Here is a 24927-nt window from a genome sequence, read left to right on the forward strand (position 1 = left end):
GAGAGTCAATGACCCCTGGCCAAAAAAAAGAGCTTTTTTCCAAAACAAATCCACCCAACACACACATGTCATAATCTACTCCGCAGTTCCCTCTCCCTGTCACACTGTCAGTGTGTGTCACGCAGCTATCAGCCTCTTTGAGGTAATTACTGTACTAGTGAGCTCCATGCCTCCTCTGCGTATGGGGAAGGAAGAGTGAAGGCATGGGGCACTGCTGCTGCTGCTACTGCTGCTGCTACTGCTGCTGCTGCTACTGCTGCTGCTACTGCCGCTGCTGCGGCACTGATGAACAGAACTGATACAGATGCTCAAGATTGTGATCTGTGCTGGATGTGCCTGGATATGCCACAGATGAGAAAAAGAAATACAAAAATAGATAAGAATCTGTAAAAAAAAGCCTACAGCTTAGATAAAGCTTGTCTTTTTTTTTGGCATAAAAAAATAACCAGTTGTCATAGACATTACCTGTATTGCTGCGTTTTCAGAATAAAATATGATTCTAAAAATACTCTCATCAAATGTGACCTAATTCAAGAATTCCTTATCTACCTCATTCTATGTGTGTTGGGTTGGTGCATTAAAACACAGAAACAATGTAACACTTTTCCAATGCTCTTCATAACTGAGGTCTTTACAAATCTTGGGTCTGTAAAAAAAGAGCTCGAAATATTCATGCTTTTTTTGTGTGACTCACTGTTTGGTGGCTCCGGTCACAGTAGCGCAGGCCGAAATAGTCCGTCTCTGCCAGGTTCACATGGCTGAACACCACATCCAGAACCACAGATCCCTTAGTGGACTTCTGCCGGACAGAAATGGAGACATCAGTGTCATTACTGTCTACAAACAAACATCAGCATTCAGCGGCATGAATAAGCTGGAACATATGGACCCTTTCAAGAGAGTTCCATTATCAGCATCATAGTTGGCCCCACAAGACTTCCTTTTTAACATTCCATATGTTATCTTAATGCAGAGGAAGTAGATTGGGGCCCAAATAGAACGTTCAAGCATTGTTTTTGTTTTTATTGTTGAAAAGGTCTATAACAGCATTTAAGTTAAACAAACGCACAGTTGGGTAACTTAGCAATTTCGAAATGTGGCACATTGAATGAAGGTCTGAGGAAGGCTCATGACACTGTTCTGACAACTGAAATGCTAACTGCTAATGCTAATAATGTTTATACATGCTACAACCACGTAATGCTACTATTATTATTCAGCATTTCATACATAATACATAGGCTATACATAGGCTATTATTAATACATCACAGCTTCTGAAGAACCATTTACAGAACAAAAAAGGTAAAAGATATTAACCCCTTTTTACATTTAAATACTGTGAGCGTGTATAATACCTGAAGTCCTCAGGCTATGCAAAGTTTTTAACATTTATTACACTGCAATCTTGCAACACTTGTCAATCACTGTGCAACTGTGCTAAGAAAATGTCTGAGGACATTTCACATTTCTAAATTTTTAACATAAACCCGCCGAGGAACGGTGCTCAACACCTAATTGCGGTGCCTGAATGTGAGCAGATCACTCAGCTAACTGGAATATTGCTCCAGGACAGAAGACGGAGAAAATGGCGAGGGCACAACGTACTTGACATTGATCGAATCTGACATCCCAACCACAACTCTGTGATCACTCCGCTTGTCACTCGTGTGATAAAACTCTATGCCCAAAGGAGAAGCTTACCATACACTCCGCACATACATATTTCTCTGTCAGCTTCATCTTCCTTTCAATTATACCAGATAGCTCTGGAGAGAAGGGAAAGGGAATCCACAGTGTTTCTGGTGAAGGAGTGAGCTCTCTTTCAAGAATACATTGCAGCTTGCCTTTGGCAGAGGCTGCCAGACCTCTGTGTATCTGTTTGGACTTGGCAGCCAGGGAATGCAATCTGCGGCTTTGCGATAAGCTATGTTACTGTACGCGGCATTTAGTGCTTCACCACTAAACCACACATCAGAAGAGAGACACACACACACACACGCACACACACACACACGCACACACACACACACACAAACACATGCACACACATACACACACACCCTATGATTTCTACCTGCTGTGGCACGAGTATACATGTACCGTACACACCTCACTCTCACTTACAGTGTATTACACACTTTGCTGAAAAACACTCCTCTGCTTATCCCAACAGGATAACCTATAATGACTGAACTTAGAAACCTGTGATGAATCTCTGTAATATTGGACTCCTGTGTCCTCTCAGCTTATAGTGCATTGTGATGAGGTACTGTAGAATCCTTCATACCCTTTTGATTTAGAGCACTGAAGTAGATTTAATCTGTGAAGAGCTACTTCTGCCAGGAGAGTTTTATATAGAAACCACACTGACAAATGCGTATAATATAGAACCCAATGATTCTCCACAGAAAAAAAGGTTGAATAAAGTTGGAAACTTGATGTAGCTAGAAACAAGTCAGATCAAATTGAGGGACTTAAATACTATTGACACTGAAGAGTGCATCTACACTGAGGGAAACCAAGAAAACTAGGTGCAGTATATAGGTGCAGTATATTTCAGTCCTTGTTGATAACAAGTGTGCCGAGACTAATAATGCTCGCACATGTCAGTGGTAGGGGGGAACTCTCTTTTCAGTGAACATAAGCTCACCTGATCCTTATCAAAACACCAGCAGAAAGGAAGAGGATTCCATGTCGAAACATCTTCATTTACCTGGCAGCACATTTGAGTCATCTTTCCGCACCTCATTACTCATGTCCCGGAGAGCCGCCCATCTTTTAAAACAGTTGGGAAATGTCGAAACAGAAAATGATCTTCGGTACGGCTTTTGGGTGATGCCTGAATGGAAATGATGGCAGGCACTGTGCGCCTGAATGGTGAGCTACAGAGTAATAAAGCAGGCGGGGTACGAATCCAATTGACTGGAAGAGCAGAGCCACAGAAGCGTTTTGTCTTGCTCACAGTATCAAATGCTTCCCTCAGGATGAAGCCATGACAGTCTTCAGAGACCAGAGACGCACGGGCCTGCAGTAGAACACATGGTCTACGTGTGTAGTCTTCTCAATTTTCCTTATTTTAAGTCTGAGCAAACATCCGTTTTGCCCTTCACATGCGTATCTCATGTGAACAGCACTCTGCCGGTGTTTCTGCTTTGTCTTAGCTTTGGCGAGGGCAACAGCTACCGGTATACTGAGTAAAAGTGTCCGAGAGCGCCGGTCGGCTGAGCAATGTGTCGCGGAGCGTGCTCTTGGCGGTTGACGCCGTTTGACAGTTTGGTTTCATTTGCACGTGCGGCTTGACCTTTTCACCCACACGTGACACGCGATGCCGCTGAAGACGTGCTTCTATAACGCAACTTTTTCTTAGCCTCATACGTCCCCATGCCAGCTAGTGGCAACCCCATTCCCTCCCTCATGTCTGCCTACATCCCCAGAGCTGTCAGTTGATTGTGCCCCTGGTATCCTCTCTCTCTCCCTCTCTCTCTCTCTCTCATTTTCCCTCTCTCTCCCTCTCTCTCAGAATGCTATGCCCACATCTAACAAGGCTAGCAGGACAGCGCTAACTAGCACGTTCGCTCTGATTCCGTTTGGCCTGCCAACCGCGGCTGCCCCCCACGCCAGGCGCCACACATGTCAGAGAGATGAGAGGAGAGGCCTTTTCAGATGACTCCCACTGTGGTCTGCAGGGGGCCACCCACTGTGAGTGTGGGCATTAGCGCTGGATGACGAGAAGGGATCGGTTTTGCTGTCAGGCAATACGACTCCCAACGTCGTTTTGGTTTTGGGAGAAGGGGATGTGGGAGCTGTCAGTGGAGCCCTGGGACTCTTCAGATGCAAAATGTGTCGGCTGAACCAGGTGAAGCCTGGGAAAAATCATTCACTCTGAAAGCAAACGTTTTTTAACTGTCTTGGATTTGCTTGCTGTGTTATCTTTCACATTATTGTCGCCTTTTTCATAACGTGTAGTAGCCTACTCCAGCTTTATTTGCTGTGTAAAGTACAAAGCTTCAGGCTAACAAAAATATCCTTGCACACCTAAACATTACTACAACTGACAAACAAAATAACCTCGCCTCCTCAATCCCCCATCCCCCTCCACCCCCATAAAAACCGTGTAGCCCAGGGGGGAGGGACATAATCACGCTGAATAGGCGCTACGAGGGCTGACAGCTCACGAAACAGGCATGACGTGCGGCCGCGAGCGTGACCGTAACGCCTCCGAAACCTGACCTCCTGCTGAGCTTGCTGCTGCCCTGAAGGGGCTCGCCATCCCCCCCCCGCGCAGGTTCACACGCACCCGGCTCCTTCGCCATCCCCCCCCCGCGCAGGTTCACACGCACCCGGCTCCTCTGCAAAGCCTATAGACGGGGCGGCCGTGAGAGAGGTGGGGTTCAGATTACACACTCTGAAACAGCGCACAGCCGCACACGTATCTGGAGGGGCTACTATTCCAAACGTGTGTGTGTGTGTGTGTGTGTGTGTGTGTGTGTGTGTGTGTGTGTGTGTGTGTGTGTGTGTGTGTGTGAGGCCCGAGTGTAACCTGAAGCCAGAGTGCAGGTGGTGCTCTGGTAACCTACAAGTCATCCCTTGAGTCTATATACATCTATCAGAATAAAAGTTACTTACTTTAAATAATGGTTTCATATCCTTTTTCATATCCCCGTATATCAGAGAGCAAAATTGAGCCTGAACATCTGCATTTTTACCAGCACTGAGAGTGAATATATCCTGTCCTTCAGCCTCTGTTAACGGGTGCTAAAAATACATTGTAAAGGCCGCACTCATTACGGCACCATTAATATTGGGGACGAGCGTGACACACTTAATGTGCTGTGGGGCGTATTATGGCGTGGCGGAGAGTGTCCAGGATTGGGTGACACAATCTCAGTCCTGACAGACTAGGACTTGAAGGAGTATCGATGAGAGAGTGTGTCCTCTGACAAACACCAATCAACTAATCAGGTCAGGTGTCTGGCCAGACCCCCGAGAGACTGAGAGGACAGCAGCTGCTGGAGCATCAGAGCAAAGGGAGAGGAAGAGAAGAGAGAGAAAAGGGAGGGAGGGAGAGAGAGAGAGAGAAAGAGGGAGAGAGAGAGGGAGAGAGAGAGAGAGAGGGAGACAGTTTATGGGTGATGTGTTATATTGTAGAGGAAGAAGAAGAGGAGAGAGAGAGAGAGAGAGAGAGAGAGAGGAAGGAAGAAAGAGAGAGGGAGAGAGAGGGGGAGAGAGGGAGGGAGAGAGAGAGAGAGGGGTAGGGAGAGAGAGAGAAGGAGAGAGAGAGGGGGGGGGGGATAGAGAGAGGGGAGAGAGAGTTTATGGGTGATGCGCTATATTGTAAATGTGTCACAAAAAGGATGCAATTTGAGGCAGCTAGAGGAGAGAAGAAGGAAAAAGCTAATCACGTTTCTAGAAAAAAGAAAACCTTGTGAAGTTTTCTCTCTTTCAAGCTCTCTCTCCCTCTTATCTGCTCTCAATCCAATCAAAGTGTATTGCCAAGGCTCTGTACACACACACCGGAAGATTGTGGAGCAGACAAATGAAGCTTATTGTTCTCACTGAGAGGTAGTATACTCTTCACGGAGACTACCTTCCAGAAAAATCCCCTCAGGTGCTGTCAGTCTGAGTGTCTCATGTGGTGCCAGTGTCGGATATGCCGACACTCCACCTACGTCACCACACTGGTATGAACACACACACAAACTACTGGGAAGACAGGGGAACGTGAGTACCTTTGGGTCTAGCTGGCGGTGTCTAGGCGCGTTCCCTTGAAGGGAGGGCTACTCCCCAGAGAACATGCCCACCACATTCCTCTCCTATCAACCCCACTGATAAGGCTTCTGAGCTGGACAGGGTGAGTTTTGGAGGAATAACACCAGGAAACATAGCCTAACATGAAGAGGAAACCTCACTCCTACTGGGCCCCAATGTTCTACTAACCTCTTGACATCCCCAATTTCTGTCAACTCAAATCTACTTGTGATAAAGATGGCAGGCTATATATTCAACAACATATACCAAGGAAACTGATATGTGAGTTTGCTTGGATATTTTCTTTCCTGACATGTATGATAAAAACAACCATAACAAACAGACACTGCTCAAATGTACAAACACATTGGCAACAGTGTGATAGGTATTCTGACCTAAGGTTTACAAAGGAAAAGAGATACCGGTACATGAAAAAATCATTAAATCAAAAAGAAGTATATAAAGCATGCCACTGAAAGTATACCTATCTAGTAGGAGTTATACTTTCAGTGGCATGCTTTATATACTTCTTTTTTTGATTTAATGATTTTAACTATCTAGTATGAGTTTAATATAAAATAGATATCATGAAATAAATTTGACATTAATGAAAATAACTGATGAAATGCATCTGTGCATGAGTGTCTCTCGTTTATTACACAGTTCACATCTCAATTCTCATTAGAACAATTATACTATTTATTTTGACCTGCACACTATCAATATTGACTTGAGGGAAATAAAATGGATTCCAATTGATTTATAGCCCCTGGTCGTCAGACTCATAAACTGGAGCCATGCAGGCCAATGGGGGAGCTGCATTAAGGAGTGCCACAATGAAGACCTAAAGGATTACCCCCAGAGTGGCACTGAAGAGAGAGGGAGCGATACATTTCACAACATTCCTCTATTTGAGTGTGTGTGTGTGTGTGTGTGTGTGTGTGTGTGTGTGTGTGTGTGTGTGTGTGTGTGTGTATGCAAGCAAGTGAAAGAGAGTTTGAATTTTCATTTGAGTGTGACTGTTTCTCTGTGTGTGCACCTGTGCATGTACGTGCATGTGTCTATGTGTTTGTGCAGTTGATGCGTGTAAGTACATACGTACATACGTGTAAGTACACACATACTTACTTCTGTTTGTGTATATGCCTATGTGCATGTTTCTGTGTGTGTGTGTGTGTGTGTGTGTGTGTGTGCATGTTTCTGTGTGTGTGTGTGTGTGTGTGTGTGTGTGTGTGTGTGTGTGTGTGTGTGTGTGTGTGTGTGTGTGTGTGTGCGTTTTGGGGGGGATTGCAGAGTGAAAGTGCTGGCTGTTCTTTGAGACGTATCACTCCCCCTGACATGCCCTCTTTGTCCCCATGGCAACAGGGTCATCACATGATGAGCTGGCCATCTGCTGTGCTCAGAGTTTTGTAGCCTGATGATGGCTGCTGCTGTCGCTGTGGCTGCTCTCCCTGCGTGTGTGTGTGTGTGTGTGTGTGTGTGTGTGTGTGTGTGTGTGTGTGTGTGTGTGAGTGTGAGTGTGTGTGTGGTCAGGTAAGAGTACATGGTTGTGTATGACTCAGAGTGCATACATGCCTGTGTGTTGCGTGCATATGGGTGCGATGATATAATGAGCTGGCTAAAGGCCAGAGGCTCTATTCGGCCAAAGCACATCAACCATCTGGGGGTCGGAGATGGGGGGCGTGGGGGGTGGGGTGTGGGGCCGGATGACCCCTCTTGTCCCAGATAGGCACCTTCACATCATCACCAAGGAAACCTTTTTCTCCCTCACATCCCATTGTGAAACAAAAGGGCTTGAAGGACGTGGTGCAGTATGTCTGTTAAGCAGATAGCGAACACACACAAAGCAGCGCCGGCACCTCCTGGGAAGAGGAGGAGGAGGTGGAGGGGGAGGTGGGGGGGGGAGGAGGAGGAGGAGGAGAGCAGGTAATATTTCATACTGGCCTTATTCCTCCACGTTTACTCCCCCTCCTTCTCTCACACTCAATTTTTCAGCCTCTCTGCAGCACCAGAGGCGACGCATCCACATGCTCCAGTCACCCATCAAGCTCCCAGCCCAGATGCTTCCGGTTGCTATAGTTACACAATGATAAACTCTGGCTGGGGAGACATCCCCCCCTCCCCCCATCCCCATCCCCCAACTAAATGAGCCCCAGGTTTACTGGGGTCTCCCCATAATGAAGTCAACCCATATGCAGGGACAGGGGGAGCCCAGGCTTCTGGTTGCTGGCACAGCCCCATCTGTCTGAAGGCACTGTCTGCTCAGCCATATGCACTCTTCCCTTCCTCACATTAAAGCTGCTGTTTGCACCTCGACATCACAACGGCAGTGCCGTGAGAACAATTACAGACTGCTTTGTTGATTATTGATTTCTTCATGCATGCGCAGATTTGATTTTGAAGGAAAGAGAAGAAAAATCATTGAGACCATTACCCCAACCCTGTTCTTGAAGGGCAGAATTTGAGGGCTTAAATTGTACAAGAGAGAAGATTTCTATTCCAAATGAAACCAAGATCCACGCACAGCCTGGTTAGGTGCAGGTAGATTCCAGGAACGTACTTAAATAGCAAAAAATAAGATTGCTGTACCGCACACTGTTGACTTTTACTTGATTTCATTCAGAGCGAACAACGCGTTTCGCATACAGCGTCCTCAGGTTCGCTCAGAAGATTTCTATGTTGACTAACCATACTATTTCTGCAGGAATTCCGATACCTTTCAAGTAGGAAATACAACTAGAAGAAGTGACTACTACGCTTACACTTGCTCAAAGGAGAAACATGTGCGACCGCATTGTAAAAACATAAATAAATCAGACCACCACTGTGAGATGTAAAACTCTTCACATTGTTTCCACATGGGCCACAGGGAAGGGTGGACAAAAGGCTTTGTAAAGCGCAGAATGTCCTTCCAAAGGACGCTCATTCACAGAACTGAATCAAACCAGCCGTGGGGCCGTGCTGTAATTTATATAAAAACAACTCAGGTTTATGGTTCAGAGGAGAGATGCGCTCCATAGATGGCGAATCAAAAAGAGACGCGGGCTGTAATTCAAATCTACTCAGAGCCCTGAGTGCACACATTTCACAGATAACAAAAAAAATGCACACTCACACGCTGGGAAAATACATCAACCCGGAGCCTGGAGGGGTTGGCAGAAATAGAAGCAGCATACTGACTTTGGGCCAAAACAAAGAAGAAACGTCTCTCCCAGATACATTTTAATAGAAAGTGACCTTGTGCAAATATCATATCGGTTGAAATCTACCACACGCTGAAACTATGCCACGCACCGCTGTAGAGCGCTCTGGGTTTGGACTAGAGAATTGCACTTGAGAATGAATATTTCATAGGCATTTACTAATGCACTGATGAGAGGGGCCTCTAATACTTCATGGTCTAAGTGCCAGTCAGAAGAAAAATGGGCATGTCTTTGACATATTGTGCCTTTAACAGGACAGAGAGTAACCATTACAGAGGCCATTAGTGATGACATCACCAACCAGTCTCTCCCTGTCTCTTCCTACTGTCAAAACAATCATCTTCATCAGTGACTTGTTATAAAATATGTAAGAATCAGAGCATCTGTGCATGTCAGCCATGACTGATCCTGCTGACTGCCACTGCTGATCTTGAATATGGAAGATGGATCTGAAAACATTTCACATCCCCTAATGGTCTCTGGTTTCCATAAGAGTCACAGAGAAGAGGTGTAATGTTCCCGAGTAGGTGGTATTTATAAACTCTCACCAAAGCACCAGCAGACAGACACGGCACGGCTGTGTGAAGAGGAGACTTTATGAGATGCATCGTGTCATTTCTTCAATTGCTATGCCTACTACTAGAGCTCTGGTGGCCTGACTACGAGAGCTCTGCATTCTGCATTCACAAAAAACACATCAGTATTCAGACAAAGTGCAAATTCAGTGACATGCAAGGTCTCAGGTGAGAGTCACAGAGAGCTCCAATACATTATGAATGCATATGGATTTGGTTTCGATGTGGTGACTACAAAATTGGAGTGTTCAATCAAGCTGTCTGACTGCTAATTGTTCACTAATGAGGAAGTCAGTCTCACACACACTACTGAGAGTTTTCTCCCTGGACTCACAAGATTTTGTTGATAAAATTGTGGCCTGTGGTTTGACTCATGCCATTCAGTTTTTCCAAAACAAAACAAAAGCTCCAGTGATCAGAGCAAAAAAAAAACAACAACAAGAAACAACAAGAAAAAAACAGAACAAGAAAAAAGAAATGAAACAATATTCCGGGTAGAAATTAGAGTGGAATTCTGTGTTGGTTAAGTCGCGCCATGCGTGTGCATTTAAAGAATGTGCTGCATATCACAACAGTGTAATCAATGTTAATGCCAGCCTTTGAAAGGGAAGATTACATCCCTTCGTGTGGCTAAAGACAGCCCGCCATACAGAGATTACTGCGGTTTCTGTCCCATCCCCCTTTCGTGCCCCGCTAAACCTCCTCTCCCGTCCAGTGCATGCCCCCGAGGGCAAGACTTACACCTCCCCGCAGACCCCCGACAGCAATAACTTTTTTATGGACGCATCCTGCACGGGGAAATTAATGATCTTTTGAGGGGCGATATGATTGTGTGGGGCAGTAATTTGGCATCTGATTTTCATAGAGTTGCTGGTATCGTCAACACACTGTTCATTAAGGAAGCGAGGAGAACTATAAATAACTTTGTTTAGGCAGATAAATAATACTCTGAATGCATTACATGGGAGGTCTGAAAGGCCATGGAATGGGTGTTATAAAAGTGCTATAAAAAAAAATCTGCATTGGTGAATAATTCTCATGTGAAGTAATTGCCGGATATGCTTTGATCTTTAGTTCTGGTATAGGGGTGGTCTGACAACTGGAAAGGGATAATGGTGTAAATCATGTTCAATAGCATTTCTAATGGGTAAATACTGTATGTGCATAGGTTAATGCAACATTTTATTGGTTTACATGTGGGAGGACAATTAAGGCTCTCTCTGTTAATTTGCCTCACTCGCCTGCCTCTCTCTCTCTCTCTCTCTCTCTCTCTCTCGCTGTGTTTGTCCTCCTCTCAAAGTCAATAGGAAAACAGAATAAAGGCAACTCTGATGGAGGACAAGTGGTGTTTGTTTGCGTGATGTAGCAGGTAGTTGGTATTTCTAATGGTATGAGAACTGTGGTATTCTAAAGGGAGTACACAAGGCAGGTCTGGGGAATGCCTGTGCCTGTCTCCTGCAGGCCCTTCAAACCAAACACTTATCCCCCCTCCTCTCTCTCGCTCTCTCACAGACACACACACACACACACACACACACACACACACACACACACAAACACACACTCACACACTCACACACACACACACACACACACACACGCACACACACACGCACACGCACACGCACACACAAATTTACACATGAACAGACACCAGCATACACTGCAAGACAAAGTCTAGTGACCTTTTTTGCCTCTGGGTTTACGACCAGGGTCAAAACATGACAGACTCAGAGCAAAAGAAAACTAGTGGTGCATGATGACCAACACACACAAACACAAACACACATACACACACACACACACACACACACACACACACACAGAGACAAATTATCAATAAAAACTAAAAGAAAACCATAGCCAAACAATTTCCACTCTAATACATGTATTTACATGTAGATTGAAGGTTGTTTAATAAATGATGAATGGATGGATGGAGGAGGGGCCGCAGCTGAGCGAGAGCTGATGACCATGGAGCCGACGCGGCGTTGTGCTGGTTCCTTTAATGGGCCGTCATGGGCCATCCTTTCCACCCCATCACACCCTCACTACAGAGAGATTCCGGGGCCTTTGTGTGCATGGACGACCGACTGGCCAGCCGGCCGGCGCTAGCGGGCAGCCAGCCATAGGCACACACCCAAATCCAACACTGCCCTCAGCAACCACTCAAGAAAAGAGGTGGGGTGGGGAGAGAGAGAGAGAGAGAGAGAGAGAGAGAGAGAGAGAGAGAGAGAGAGAGAGAGAGAGAGAGAGAGAGAGAGAGAGAGAGAGGAGTGGGCTCAGGAGGAGAGCGAGAGAAGAAAAAAGGTTTTGGGTGAGCGTGGGAGAAAGAGACACAGAACAGGGGAGGCAGAAAGAGAGAGAGAGAGAGAGAGAGAGAGAGAGAGAGAGAGAGAGAGAGAGAGAGAGAGAGAGATGAGAGGGACTGAGACGAGTGGGAAGAGGAGGGGAGCTGTGAAAAAGTCTCAGGATTTCAGGATTCAGGAAAATGAGAGGGAGAAATGAGAGGTTGCGAGAGTGTGGGAGGAGCGAGAAAGAGGGAGCGAGAGAGAGAGAGAGAGAGAGAGAGAGAGAGAGAGAGAGAGAGAGAGAGAGAGAGAGAGAGAGATTTGGGGCAGAACAGTAATCTTTAATCCCTTCATCTTCCTACTCTCACCTTCTCATTACACTCATCTTCACCACACCCAAACGTCTACACAGCAAGACAGCTGCCAGGCCAGATGCCTGTAAAATAACACGCTATTTTTATGCATTCTATCAAGAAAGAGATTCCAGATATATGTCTTTCTTAGATTAAATGAAACTGCTTTTCCCCCACAATGCCCGCTAAGACTAATAATCTCACTTATCAGCAACATTCAAAGGCACATATTTGGTAGTGTTGCCTTTATGTCAGATAAGACTAAATAGTTTGAACAACTGCACATGCGCATGCAGCTGGTCGCCAGCTGACATAAAGAGTCTCTCTTTCCTTGACACCATAGTTGACCCTACAAATGCATACCTCACATACCTGCACACCTGTTTATTTGCAAATTATGTCCATTACAGACTGATGTATGCACTTCAGAAAAGAATGCTTGAACTTTGGCTAACTTTGGGAAATTGTGTGACTCCAAAACAAACACACCAGTTGACCGTCTATTTTCATTTCTTTGTTTCCTTGATAAGAATCAAGCTCACTGCCCACTCCAAGGAAGTGGACAGAGGTTAAAAGGCTGTAGTTGGGTAACAATGCTTGTTGGAATACTACAAACGAAGGCATTGTGTGCTACAAAAATCGCTACCTAAAATTAGTAGAACCCTTACTAAGAGTCTTCTCTGAAAGACACAATAAAATGCATTTTCCATGGCCCTATTCACAGTTTGGAGTAACTACATGTAGTTGTATTGATGTTCGTTGTATTCAACAGCTTATTTTTGATGAGCGATGAGAAGACAATTTGAGAAGCAGTGTAGTTATCTAGTGAACCGAATCCAGGTGCCTGAAGGAAAGCTTTGGGTTAACACATTAACTGTGTCTATTTTATGAGTGACTCTGACCCTGAACCATGTGCTCTCTCTTTCTCTGTCACCCTCTCTCTCTATCTCTCTCTCCCTCTCTCTCTCTCTCTCTGTCTGTCCATCACCTTTCCCCATTCCTTCCCCTCCGCTGTGTGCTGTGGGCCTCGGGCAGGAAGACCTTAGCACTGGGATGAATTCCATACACACAGACACACACACACAGCAAAAAAAATAAATCCACAGAATTGTTTTTGTCAATTATTAGCAAGTCAAGAAGCCAGAGTCTCTGTAGACCCAAAAATTGTCCACACATACACACTCCCTCTCACACACACACACACACCAAGTCAAAGTCACTGTCTTTGGGTCGTCTTTTTGTGGCTATCCAAACACGTAAGCATTTCTGTTCAATCACGCAAAACCCCACACAGCCCTCTAGGCAAACTCAATGGAGCCTTTGTGTGTGTGTGTGTGTGTGTGTGTGTGTGTGTGTGTGTGTGTGTGTGTGTGTGTGTGTGTATATGTGTGTGTGAGACTGGTGCCCAGACTTACTCTATGACCACATACTCCCAAATTCCCCACTGCTCATCTCTTTTTGTACAATGACAAACACCCACTAATGTCCATCAGACGGCCGAGAGCAACAATAGGGATACTGGAGACCATTTCCTCTGACCTTCTATGTCTGAATCTCCTGATGAGAGAAATGTTGGAGCTGGAAATAAACAGAACAAAAAGCGTGGGTGTAGTGTTGGTGTGTGTATACCTAGTTATGTGTGTGTCTGTGTCTGTGTGTCTGTGTGGGTGTGTGTGTATGTGTGTGTGTGTGTGTGTGTGTGTGTGTGTGTGTGGGTGTGTGTGTGTGTGTCAGGAGTGACAAAATCACCAAGGTTACACCCTGAGGTATGCCTCTTTTCCTGTCACTTCCTGTCTTAAAACAGAAACAAACAAGAAGAGTGGAATTTAAAAAGTGTTTCCCTAGGGACATCTAGATGCCCAATTCACACACTTTCAGCCTCATAACCTCTGCGCTCCCACTGGGTAAAGAAAATCCCAACTCCCAAATTCCATGTCCTTTTCATCTTTCTATTTCCTCATACTACACGTCAGAGGTTTTTGGCTGAGGTTGCGGTGGTTCTCAGATAATGTGCCCTGAAAACGTGCTGCCCCATAAAAACAGTAAATCTTATCTAATCGCCACTGGAGTGGGCAGTGCAAATAGGATCACAAGCAGGATTAATTTTCACTTGTTTATTCAACATCACCCGACAACTCTAAGAACCCCTGGGAAAATGTTCATGACTTCTGAAATCCCTCTGCTGTAGCAGCTGAGGCTGAATTTCCTCGTTGTTTCCTTCTCTGAATAACACCTTGAATCCCAGTATGTTTAAGTATCACAGAAAGCACCACAGTGACTAGACCTGACAAGAGGACCATCAGCTAGACTTTTTTGAAATGGGTGCTCTTGATGGTGTTTGTGTTCTTGACTGTGTTGGCCCTAAACTAATCTCCAGTGGGAAGTTCCAGAATGCTTAAAAGGTCTTTAGCCTGTCTTTGACTCTTTAAAGCACCATGTTGGTTACAAAAGAATGAGTGATGATAAAAACCTTGTTGTGTTTTATCTTTCACAACAACGGTCATACACACACACACACACACACACACACACACACACACACACACACACACACACACACACACACACACACACACACACACACACCATTTCCATGGAGCTGTACTGAGCTCAGAGAAGTTGCCCAGTGGCCCACCTGTGCTGCCATTGACTCTGTAACCATTAAAAACGGATGAGCAACTTGATCTCTCCCGCCTCCAGTTCTAAAGGCACAGAACCTCACAACGAAGAATCTCTGAGGTTTCTTACTTTTGTGTTAGTGTGTGTGTGTGTGTGTGTGTGTGTGTGTGTGTGTGTGTGTGTGTACTTGTGTGTGTGTGTGTGTGTGTGTGTGTGTGTAACAAAGGGTGTGCTTATAAATATCTGTATAGTGTGTGCTTATAAATGCCTGTTAATGTGTGTGTGTGTGTGTGTGTGTGTGTGTGTGTGTGTGTGTGTGTGTGTGTGTGTGTGAAGATAGGTACAGTACATAACATAAATCCCTAGAAGATTCAGTGAGCACAAATATCCTCTTTTACAAGCTATTTCATCACCATTCATAGCACTCACTGTACTCCCACCCCCTCTTTCAGAATTATTCTTAAATCAAGAGATTTGCAAACTTTCGATTAAATACAGATAAAGCTATGCAACACCCGTTAATGGAACTTAAGTCAAATCAGTAGTCTATTGTATTGAGTGTGCGTCATGCTGACAGGACTTCATGTTGCCCAGGGGTGGAGAAACGAGAGAAGAGACACTTCTGATATTGATACATTCAGTCTTTGTTCCACACACGGGGAAGAATTCGAAGCATGTATTCCGTGCCTCTGAGCGAAGATGATCACTAAGAGTTGCTGTAATGCCACTTTCTACTCAGATGCATATTTGGGAGAAGTTACTGTAAGAGTCAAGAGTAGTGGGTAGAAGCCTGCACTGACTAAATTCCTCATATAAGTTCTTAGTCAGATATGTCCACAGGGGCCAATTCATCTTGGGTGTATGTGAGAAAAACAAAATATAATCTTCCTAATTTATTTAAATCAGATAATCGGATTGATAACATTCCAGTTAGTTATTTGCAATAGCCTATCTCATCCATTCCCCACAATCTCTTCTCGGAACACAATCCATCAACAGAGCATGATACCTCCTGGTTCGAACACATTGGATTGAAACAATTACAGAAAGGGTGAAACCAGTGTCATTGCCTTACCTTGATTCCTTGTTGCTGAGTGGTCAAAGCAAGTTTCGTTTCGTCCAAGAGGAGCACTTCGCAATAAAACTCCTCTTGGACCGCACAGAAGCAACTCATCTCCGGTTTTGACAAGCGAGCCACGCAAGTTGCAGATATCTCAGCTCCTACAAAACGGATGTTACGGGTTAAAATACTTTGCAGATTGAGATGTAGGCTATTCGTTCATTTATTCTGCGTGCGTAACAGAAATCACTGGGACCACACGCCCAGTTAGCAAGAGCAGTGAAGTGCTTATCACTGCAATACGGCCTAAACAGGTTATATCGGCATAACATAGCATCCTCAAGAGAAATAATAGCCTAAATGATAGCTCATAAAATAAATTCATTGGCATTTTCAACGTCTGTTTATCACCTTAGATGTGGTCGAAATAAGAGTCGCCTTTGTCACAGTTCTTCAACCACGATGTCTTCATTTGGGATGGAAGTGCCTACTGTTGGAAACAAGTGTCTGACACATGTTATCAGACCGGGGAGACTAATACAGCATAGCCTAGGCTGCACTGCGTCCGAAATGGATTACTTTTGTTTTTGATATAGCTCTGTGTCCGGTTGGCACATGAATAGGCTAGTGCGTTTTTCTTTACTTTCCAAAGGAAACTTTTATTCTTCACGCGTCCCGATGCCCCACAAAATCCTTTTGAGACAATATTCCCGAAATAGGTAGTATCTTCGGCATTTAAGATGTCCTCCGAACAGAGAAAAAGTAACACATCTCTGGACCAAAACCTGTCGGCAGAGTTAATTCTTTCTATCCAGCAGTGCACTGAGCGTTGCTAGGGAGCTGGCTCGGTGTGTCGGTGTCGCCACCACACAGTTGCCTTCAGCCTTCAGTCCAGTGACTCCGCCCTCACCATCTCCCCAGTTCGGACCAGTAGCACCACGCGACGTTCCTGCCACCTGTCGGAGGAAAAATATCTATGATAAGTTCAGCGATATGTTCAGATTTCATTTAGTCCGCGATCTCCCTATCTCCGTTCCTTTCTTTCACTTGAAACATATGTCTGATCATTTGATTATAAATGTGTATTATAAACCGTGTTGTTCATTAGCCTTATCATTGACTCACACACTGATGACGAGTAGCCTATCTCTGAAGACTTCTGTCTCACCAAAATGCCATCTCCAATAGTCTCCACCTTTTCTGGTATTGTACTGACCTCTGGCGTTCACATTCATACAGCTCACTCGGACATTTCTATGGTGGTGCTTCATTTTATTCCAGCAGAGGGAATATAGTGGCATATCGTTCTAGATGCATCACATTATTTTATGGAGAGTAAAAAGCGTTTTATTTCCGTAAGACGTTCTTTACTTTGGATCATTTGAATTGCTTGGGGACAATTCTGCATTTCGAAATTCCATTGTTCAAGCCCCCCCCCCCCACATGTTCAAGCCTGACATGGTTCTAGAGCAGACCAAAGCAAGCTTACAAAGATAAACATTTATCAACTATCTGCAATATCCTTAATAATGAAACAGGTGCCATTGTGCATCTTAATTCGTTGACATGTGTCATATAGCAATGAAGGCAGATAGGACACATTGCAATAATAATAGGCTAATGATCATAATCATAATAATAATAATAACAATAATGTTTAAATTATAATAATAATTTTGATATTTTCTTCTTTTTGCGATGATGCAGTGTGGTGATATATGGGCACATTGCCTATGGCAGTGCGCGCGCGACCTGGGCTCCTGGACGCAGCTTCCGCATATGAGCACCAAGCATGCGCGCGAGCCTACAGAACACACAACATGGCGTAACAGGGGTGGTAGACGCCGTCCGTCCGAGGGAGAAAAAAATCGGTGGGAGACACAAAAGAAAAAGTTTGTTGGCATCTTCAAGAGCTGAATAAGTTTTTAAAGAGATAAATGGCGCCTTAGTCCTTACGACCAGTAAAGTTTTCCACTGGTCAGAGACCCTCTGAGAGCAAGAGACGGATCAACTTGAAAAGGAAGGCGAATGTTTTGTGCAGGTAAGAATTTACCTAATGTTACAGTGTTAAGCGATCGAGCAAGCTACTACAAGGATAGTCCGAGCGAGCTAGCCCAGCTCTTGGCTACCCCCTTGTTTACAAGACATTGGACTGACATACTCGTGTCTCCAACCAAAAATGAGCACTTCTGGTATAATTACAAGCTCCGATAAACTATTTTAGGGAAAGTGGTATGGCATTGAGCTGGCGCTAAGTTATCTAGCAAAGCAAGTAAGTTAAGTTAGCACATCCAACAGCAGCTATATCTGGAACGCAGACAGTCCTAGGGACGCCACTTTGGCCAGCTTCCCGTGGTTGTGGAAACTTGAACATTAACGTTAGCTAGCTGGCTAACTAGCAAGCAAGAAAGGCAGTGTTGTCATTGAAAATAAGAGGAACGTAGTACCATGCTCCCTTTCTCACCCAAACAATAGGGTCGATGGTTGTGAGAATAATAGGCCTGTTATAAGTTCGGGAGTCGGTTGATATTGTTCTCAGCGGACCATCTCCTCGGTAGTAGCATACGTTGTCCGTACTAATTGAGCACAGGATTTGTGGCAACAATGTAACAATCTACTGTTGCTGTTAGCTCGCTAAGCAAGGTATGTAGCAATATTCTCAACTTCTGTGTCAACACGAGTAAATGTATCATCGTGAGTCTTCTGTTACTGTTACCAGATTTCACTCTACTAGCTCTAGTAAAACGGTGTCCTAGTTAACTCTAAATCTCGAAACAGGTGGTGATTTAGAGTTGCAATTGCGTTTGAGATGTAGACTTCCTGTCCAGTAAATAAATTAGGCTATTAGGCTGTTTGTAGTTTGGTGTGCTTTGAATGTAGATGGCACTGTAGTAGACATTCTGTTCAAGAGCCTTAGACACTACTGCATAGACTTGAATCCCTCAGGGAAACACACACACACACACTGCACAAGATAAATCTGCCTTTTGGCCTTATTTGGATTGAGTTGTATTGTTTGTTTAAAACTTTTTACAAGACACTTGAATGGCAAGTGCCATTTGGGTTTGACAAATGTTATAGCGACAGGATTTATGCCTTTCCAGGTGTAGCCTAATTCTTTAAGTATGTTGACTTTCTTGTAGGACACACAGAATTTAGGCTTTGTAGAGATCGGCTAAGCTTTCTGGATTTGGCAGTGATGATACCGTGCTTCACTGATGAACAGCTGTTGAGGCACAGAAGGTGCTCACCTTCTTAATCTCGTAGTATCTCGGTTAGTGAGGTTAACACGACTCATGCAAACACTTGTCTTTGTCAGTTTTTAATTAAAGACAAGTTTACCTGTAGGTAAACGAGTGTGATGGTTTGTATCTCTCCCCTGCTCCATGTCACTGGTGGTAAAGTCCTGTTGTGCTAGGAGAGAAGGCCAGCGCATTACCTCTGTTTAAGTAGGCCGTGGAATGAGTGCTGCACTGGAAGGCTGGCAGACATACTCAGAGGTGTTTGTGGAATAAGCAGAATTGGACAGGTAGTGTATGCTGAGCTTACTTTTTGCTCTGGGGTTAAATAATTAGCGATTGTGAGGAGGTTGTGAAGTTTATTTAGATGGGTGTTTTTAATTATATCAGATATTTATGGCTGTGATGGTTATGATTTTGTAAATTTTGAAATAAATTATTCAGAATTAGATGTGCTGTTGTCAACTTGTTTTCATCTTCAGAGGCATTTTAATTCTCTTGCTTAGCTTGCTGAGTTTTAGTTGCAGGCCTGAGAGTTCAAATGTGGGCTTTGACTCTTCAGCAGATGACTAAGTCATCTTTGTGCCGTAAGTTGTTCCTATATTTTTGTACAGGTTACAACAAGAGAAATACCCACCTCCGGGGAAATATGGAGAGACACCTGCTTTTGTTGATGTTGAAGAATTGGTTCACTTTGAAAATGAAAGCACTTCCGTTATTCAATCAAACCCAGACATGCAAACTCTGAAGTAGTGAAAAAGGTGACAGCATACAAAACCCTATTCACTTCAACTACCCTGGTTAACATAGAAACGGTGACTGTAGCCAAAAGGTGACAAGTTTGCAGGTGTGCAAACCTCATGTCCATAATTAGGCTTGTCAGTGTAGAGCACAGGGAGGAATTCCTTCAAAAAGACAGTATGGACTTTTGTAGTAAAAAGAGATAGCTGGCCAATGCAGTCATATCATGGTGACACTTGCTGTCTGTTTCCTTGTTTTATTTCATAAATGGACACCTAATAGCTTCTACATGTAGGATGTAATGAAGTTTACATTCTTAGTGATTTTTCCTTCATTGTGCTTCATGCTCCATCTTACAAGGTAGTTCTGGACCTAGTGTTTGTCATACTTTGGTGGAATCATGTGTCTTTTATGAATTCACTTAGGGGATGGGTAAATTTGCCACACAATTCTGTCTTTATTCAAAACTCTAAAACTGGCTAAAATATGCAAAATATCTGTGATTAAACTACATTTTCTGAGAATTCTGCAATGTTATAACACGAAAGTGCATAGCATGATATGCTGATAAGGCACACTAACTTTCAGACAGAAAGCTATCTTTTGTCTGAATCCATTATCACTGTTGGTGGGGTATTGAGACAGTGGTTGTCCTTGTGAGATTCAAATTCTGTACTCTACCCTACGGTATCCTGCTACGCATCCTGCATAACTAGTCAGTTATGTCCCATATTTTGTCAGTGTCGATCATCATACCTGTATGACTCTTCTGATATCCCATATAGCTGTAGGCTTTAACTGTAGTAGGCCTATAACCTCCACTAATGCTGTAGTCTGTGGTAGTGCTCTCCCTAGATGAGATGGGTTTTCAATCTAAATGATATTTAATGGATGTTTTGCAACCCTATTTTGGCTGGATCTGCTGTTCTCTTTGAGCCTGCCTGGAGTCCAGAGCTTTCCCACCAGTGAGGAGAATGTGTGAGAAGAGGCACAGGGAAGGACAGAGAACTGGCCAACAAGAGTCCCTGCCAATGTCTTTCACCCCCCCCCCCCCTCTCCACTCCCCAAACTCATTTGCATTAAAAAACAACATTCAGAATTGCTGTTTCCACATCCCGGATACAGGCCGTCCATTCAAACCCCCCATCTCTTTGGGAATCACCAGCAGCAGGACTGTGTATGATATAGGTCCAGGCTAAGCCCTGACAAGAACGCTTTCACATAACCCTGTTTTATCCTTAACTGAGTTAGGAAAATTCTTTGGGCCTGTTAATGAGTCGCTGGGAGAGGGAGGAATTAATCAGGACTTCCTCAGTTCCCTTGTTGAAAGTTGAAGAGTAATGACTTGAATTAATATCTGATTTATTAAGTGTGAATAGCCCGGCTATTGGGTGTAGTGTCTCCGTCATCTTGGATTGCACCGACTCGTCCACAGTGAGAGAGCCGAGTATAGCCGAGGCTAGTCAAAGCAATATTATGCAGTTTGTTGTTTTGTTTGTTTAAAGCAATGATTTTGTTGGCAAGTTGATTTTATAACAGCAAATTTGATTTTGATGGTATATTAGGTGATTAGATGATATTGGTCAATCTTACTAACCATTCACTGTGTTGAAATGATGCAAGAGTTTGCCTTGATGTTAAAAGTAGATGACGTCGTTGATGTTGATGCAAGGACGTGAACAATGTCAATATTGCTTTTAGGCTTGAAAGCTTGACTGTGCTTTTTCTCCATTTCTGTTGAATCACATGGGCTAGTTGCCATGACCTGTTGTTTTCATCTGCGTCACTATACTGTTCCTCTACCTGGTGATGGATGAAGGGGCTGCAGGCCTGTGCGTTTCAGCATGACCTTACTGCAGTGGGCAAACAACATTGGGAGGAACCACAAGAAAGCCCTGAAACTGCATTATGCAGTGAGGCAGACTTCTTCAGAGGTAAACATAATGGGTAGGACTAGAAAATGAATCCAGAGACTGCACAGTCACTGTGTATTATACAGTGTTCGTGACATCTTTTATGAGCTTCATGGACATGAATTGATGGCATTTCCTTGGTTTTCATATTTTTGTGCATTTATGTAGCGACTAAAAGTCTTGATAGTGTTGCCTGCCATGCATGATCAATAACATGAGAACTACATTTGACATTCATTTTCATTCATTTTGCCAAGCTGGTGTGTGTGGATCAGCTGATTATCACACCCATATGCTTCTGACCGGCAGCGTTATGTTGAGCACCGCATTGTCTGAAAGCCTATAGGCTAACTTCCTGCTTGCTGTCACAAGGTTAATGTGACTGTGTCTTATCAAGTTGGAAAAGATCTTGCAGGAAAAATCACACTCTTCTTTGTTTTGCCTTTAGTATTGTGGGTCATGTGAAGATTAACAGGGTCGGCGTCTGTAAAGAGGGTGGGGTGGTCTAGTTTGCCCCAGTCTTGTTTTATACTTTATGGGTGAGGTCATTTTTTTTCCCTCTCTCCCCCATTTGGGCATGTGTGCAGAGGGCGCTCGTTAAGTTTGAATATGAAATTCTGGCATTGACTTGATCTCTGAGCTTTCTCTGTTGGTGGTCTGACCTTTCGGCATTCTGACCTGCTGCCTGCCCCCCCCCCCCTAACCAGCGCCTCCCTCCCCTCATCTGTATGCTCTGTGCGAGAGAGAAGGGGGGTGGGCTCCTGCCCGGCCCTCTGTCTCCCATCTCACCCCTCCCTTGGCCCCCCTAGAGCTGAAATGAGCTGAGGGAAGCAGCTGGGTACCGGTTTGGAAGCAGGCCAGCCAGCGTCAGCCACTGCACCACCGGCCCGACTTCCTCCTCCTCCGATTGGCCACTGTCTGCACCATGTGACCGGGCAGGCAGGGATGTGCTGTTGCGACTGACACAGTTGAGGGGGAGATGGGATGGAGGCTGTCACTGGTACCGTCATGGGGTAGGCTTGTGTGTTTTCTCTCCTTTTTATCACCCCTCATTGCGTGTTAAAAACAAAAAATGGGCACAAAAACCGAGGCGCGAGGTTTTTCTCTGCTTTGTCTCTGGGTGTGGATTAGGCTGCCGGTCTGGGGAACGGGAGGGAATAATGGTGTGTTTGTGTGAAAAGAGAGGCGCTGCGGATAAGCCTTTTGTTTTGATGGTTGGCTGGTGAGAGGAGAAGAGAGCAGAGTAGAGAGAGAGATGGGGAGGGTGCATGTTTGTGTGTGTGTGTCTGTGTGTGTGTGTGTGTGTGTGTGTGTTTGTGTAGAGGAGGGGGATGTGCATGGATCTGATGGCTTCTCTTTCTTTTGCTTCATCATTCGTGAGCTTTGTGAAGGCTGCACAAAAAAAGAAGGGTGGTATTGTTGTAGCAAAGGAGCAGTGCAAGGGCAAGATGAAGGAGGGCTACCATGGCGTTATAGGAGGGTAGAGCAAATGGCAGTCAGGCTGTGCGAGCGCTGATGTTCTCGTTAAAGATGGAGGAAGGAGAGGGGCTGGTCCTCGGGCTTGACGCTGTCTGGTTTTTCAACCGGTGATGCTCAGACAAAAGCAGATGTGTCATGGTGGCCACGGTGACCGAGTGAGCGTCTCCGCGGGTAACAGTGGGGGGAGAGGCGGTGCATTGTGTCGGCTGGTGGACGAGATCGTTAGTCGCCAGCGTGAATAGTCAAGCTAAAGGGGGGCTCAGGCAGTGGGGGCTAAATTGAGGGGAAAAAAGCTGCCCGCTGTGCCATTGTGGAGCGGAGAAGGTCAGTGGTGTTACCTAGAAGCAGCTGACTGCAGGGCTTTTCAGCCTCTGGCAAAACTGGGTGAGGTGGAAGACGCACACCTACTCCCACTCCCCCCTACACACATAGCCAGTGCGGCAGTGTATACTATGCTAAGTCATGACCACACAAAAGCTCACCGTTTTCTTGTGCAGGAGGATGGGAGATGATGGATTTTGGTGATGGAAGGTTTGGAGAAACACTAGCATTTGCAAGTAGAAAATCACACTGTGTTGTGATGACGATAACGAGATGGCAGGTTTGGGAAGAAAGAGGTTTTTTTTTGTGGTGTTGCCATTTCTGGGAACCTTAATGCAATATTCATAAGGCAGCCCTGCACCCCTCCTCTCTTCCAGCCTGTCTTTCAGCCCCTTTCCTCCTTATCTTTTCCTCCCTCCTCCAAGCCTTAGTTTGCCACAGGCTAAATGTAGTGAATTTGAATTGGTGATGGCTGGCAGTGCCATCACTCAAGTTGTTTCATCTTTATCTAGTAGTGGTTCACATTTTCTGCATTGATCAGCTTAAGGATTTACCAGGATTGTTGCTGCAATGTATTTGTATACAGTTCTTTCAGTAGGCAGATATCAAAGCTGGATACTGAGTGTGTGTGTGAGTGTGTGAGAGAGAGCGAGAGAGAGTGTGGTCGTTGATAAGGTATCGATTTGTCAGGAATTGCCTGCTATGTACATCGTGGTTTTGAACCTTGCAGCAATGAAATGATCTTGCACACTGATGTAATTGAAAATGTGATTGTGAAAATATGCACGGATTGATGTAATTGTTAATGCAGTTATGCGGAACCTGGAGTCTCTGCTCACTGTATGAAACTGTAATGATATTACACATGACTAAATTTAGCCCAGGCTCACAAACATGGCCGTGTTCATAGCTGTAGCCGCCTCTGTTCTGTGGAGTGGCACAGTTCCTGTAACATTACCCTAGATTTTATACGCACACTGTCCCTGGGCTTTCACTGAAAACATGGGCTGAAGAATGAGCATGGAGCCCAAATTCGGGATGACCATGAAAATGGCGGGCCTTATTAAGCACTGGTGCATAATGGTGGACGTTAGCAACAGCCGCCCATCTGTAGGGTGGGGGAGAAGGGAAGAGATCAGGCAGAGGAGGAAGTCACTCCAGGGCAGTTTAATCAGATTTCCGCAATTCCTTTCCAAATCTTCGCAGCACTCTTCCTTCCCCCTCAGTCCTCAGCATGCATCCGCGTCCCCAGTGCCGTGGCTTGTCACAGTCGTGTACAATAGCAGTGGCATGCCACCCGACTGCTCTGGATCCGGAGCAGTTGACAATAACCCGGATGAGGAGTGGGGGATTATTGATTGGGGTCATGCCGTCAAATTAGCT

The 24927-nt window shown here is 44.9% G+C and overlaps 2 protein-coding genes across 8 annotated transcripts in view; one reads left to right on the top strand and one right to left on the bottom strand.

The window, feature by feature from the left end:
• Positions 1-16897, bottom strand: part of epb41l4a (erythrocyte membrane protein band 4.1 like 4A) — a 46960-nt gene extending 30063 nt beyond the window's left edge. For 3 of the 5 annotated variants that reach the window (XM_042081126.1, XM_042081123.1, XM_042081125.1), the window contains exons 1-4: positions 16263-16897; positions 15867-16012; positions 695-799; positions 151-336 (exon numbers count right to left, since the gene is read on the bottom strand). In XM_042081126.1, the coding sequence (XP_041937060.1) occupies positions 151-336; positions 695-799; positions 15867-15965 (390 nt within the window). In that variant the 5' untranslated portion in view covers positions 15966-16012; positions 16263-16897. Of the gene's footprint in view, positions 1-150; positions 337-694; positions 800-1703; positions 1825-15866; positions 16013-16262 lie in introns of those variants that run through there. The other 2 variants (XM_042081128.1, XM_042081124.1) reach the window with 2 other exon arrangements.
• Positions 16898-17670: 773 nt separating this feature from the next.
• The window catches only part of apc (APC regulator of WNT signaling pathway), a 35209-nt gene continuing 27952 nt past the window's right edge, over positions 17671-24927 (top strand). For 2 of the 3 annotated variants that reach the window (XM_042080382.1, XM_042080386.1), the window contains exon 1: positions 17671-17892. The gene's annotated coding sequence lies outside the window, so the exon portion shown is untranslated. Of the gene's footprint in view, positions 17893-22553; positions 22758-24927 lie in introns of all 3 variants that reach the window. The other variant, XM_042080383.1, reaches the window with a different exon arrangement.

The sequence above is a fragment of the Alosa sapidissima genome, chromosome 23, assembly GCF_018492685.1.
Source record: "Alosa sapidissima isolate fAloSap1 chromosome 23, fAloSap1.pri, whole genome shotgun sequence".
Classification (NCBI taxonomy): domain Eukaryota; kingdom Metazoa; phylum Chordata; class Actinopteri; order Clupeiformes; family Clupeidae; genus Alosa; species Alosa sapidissima.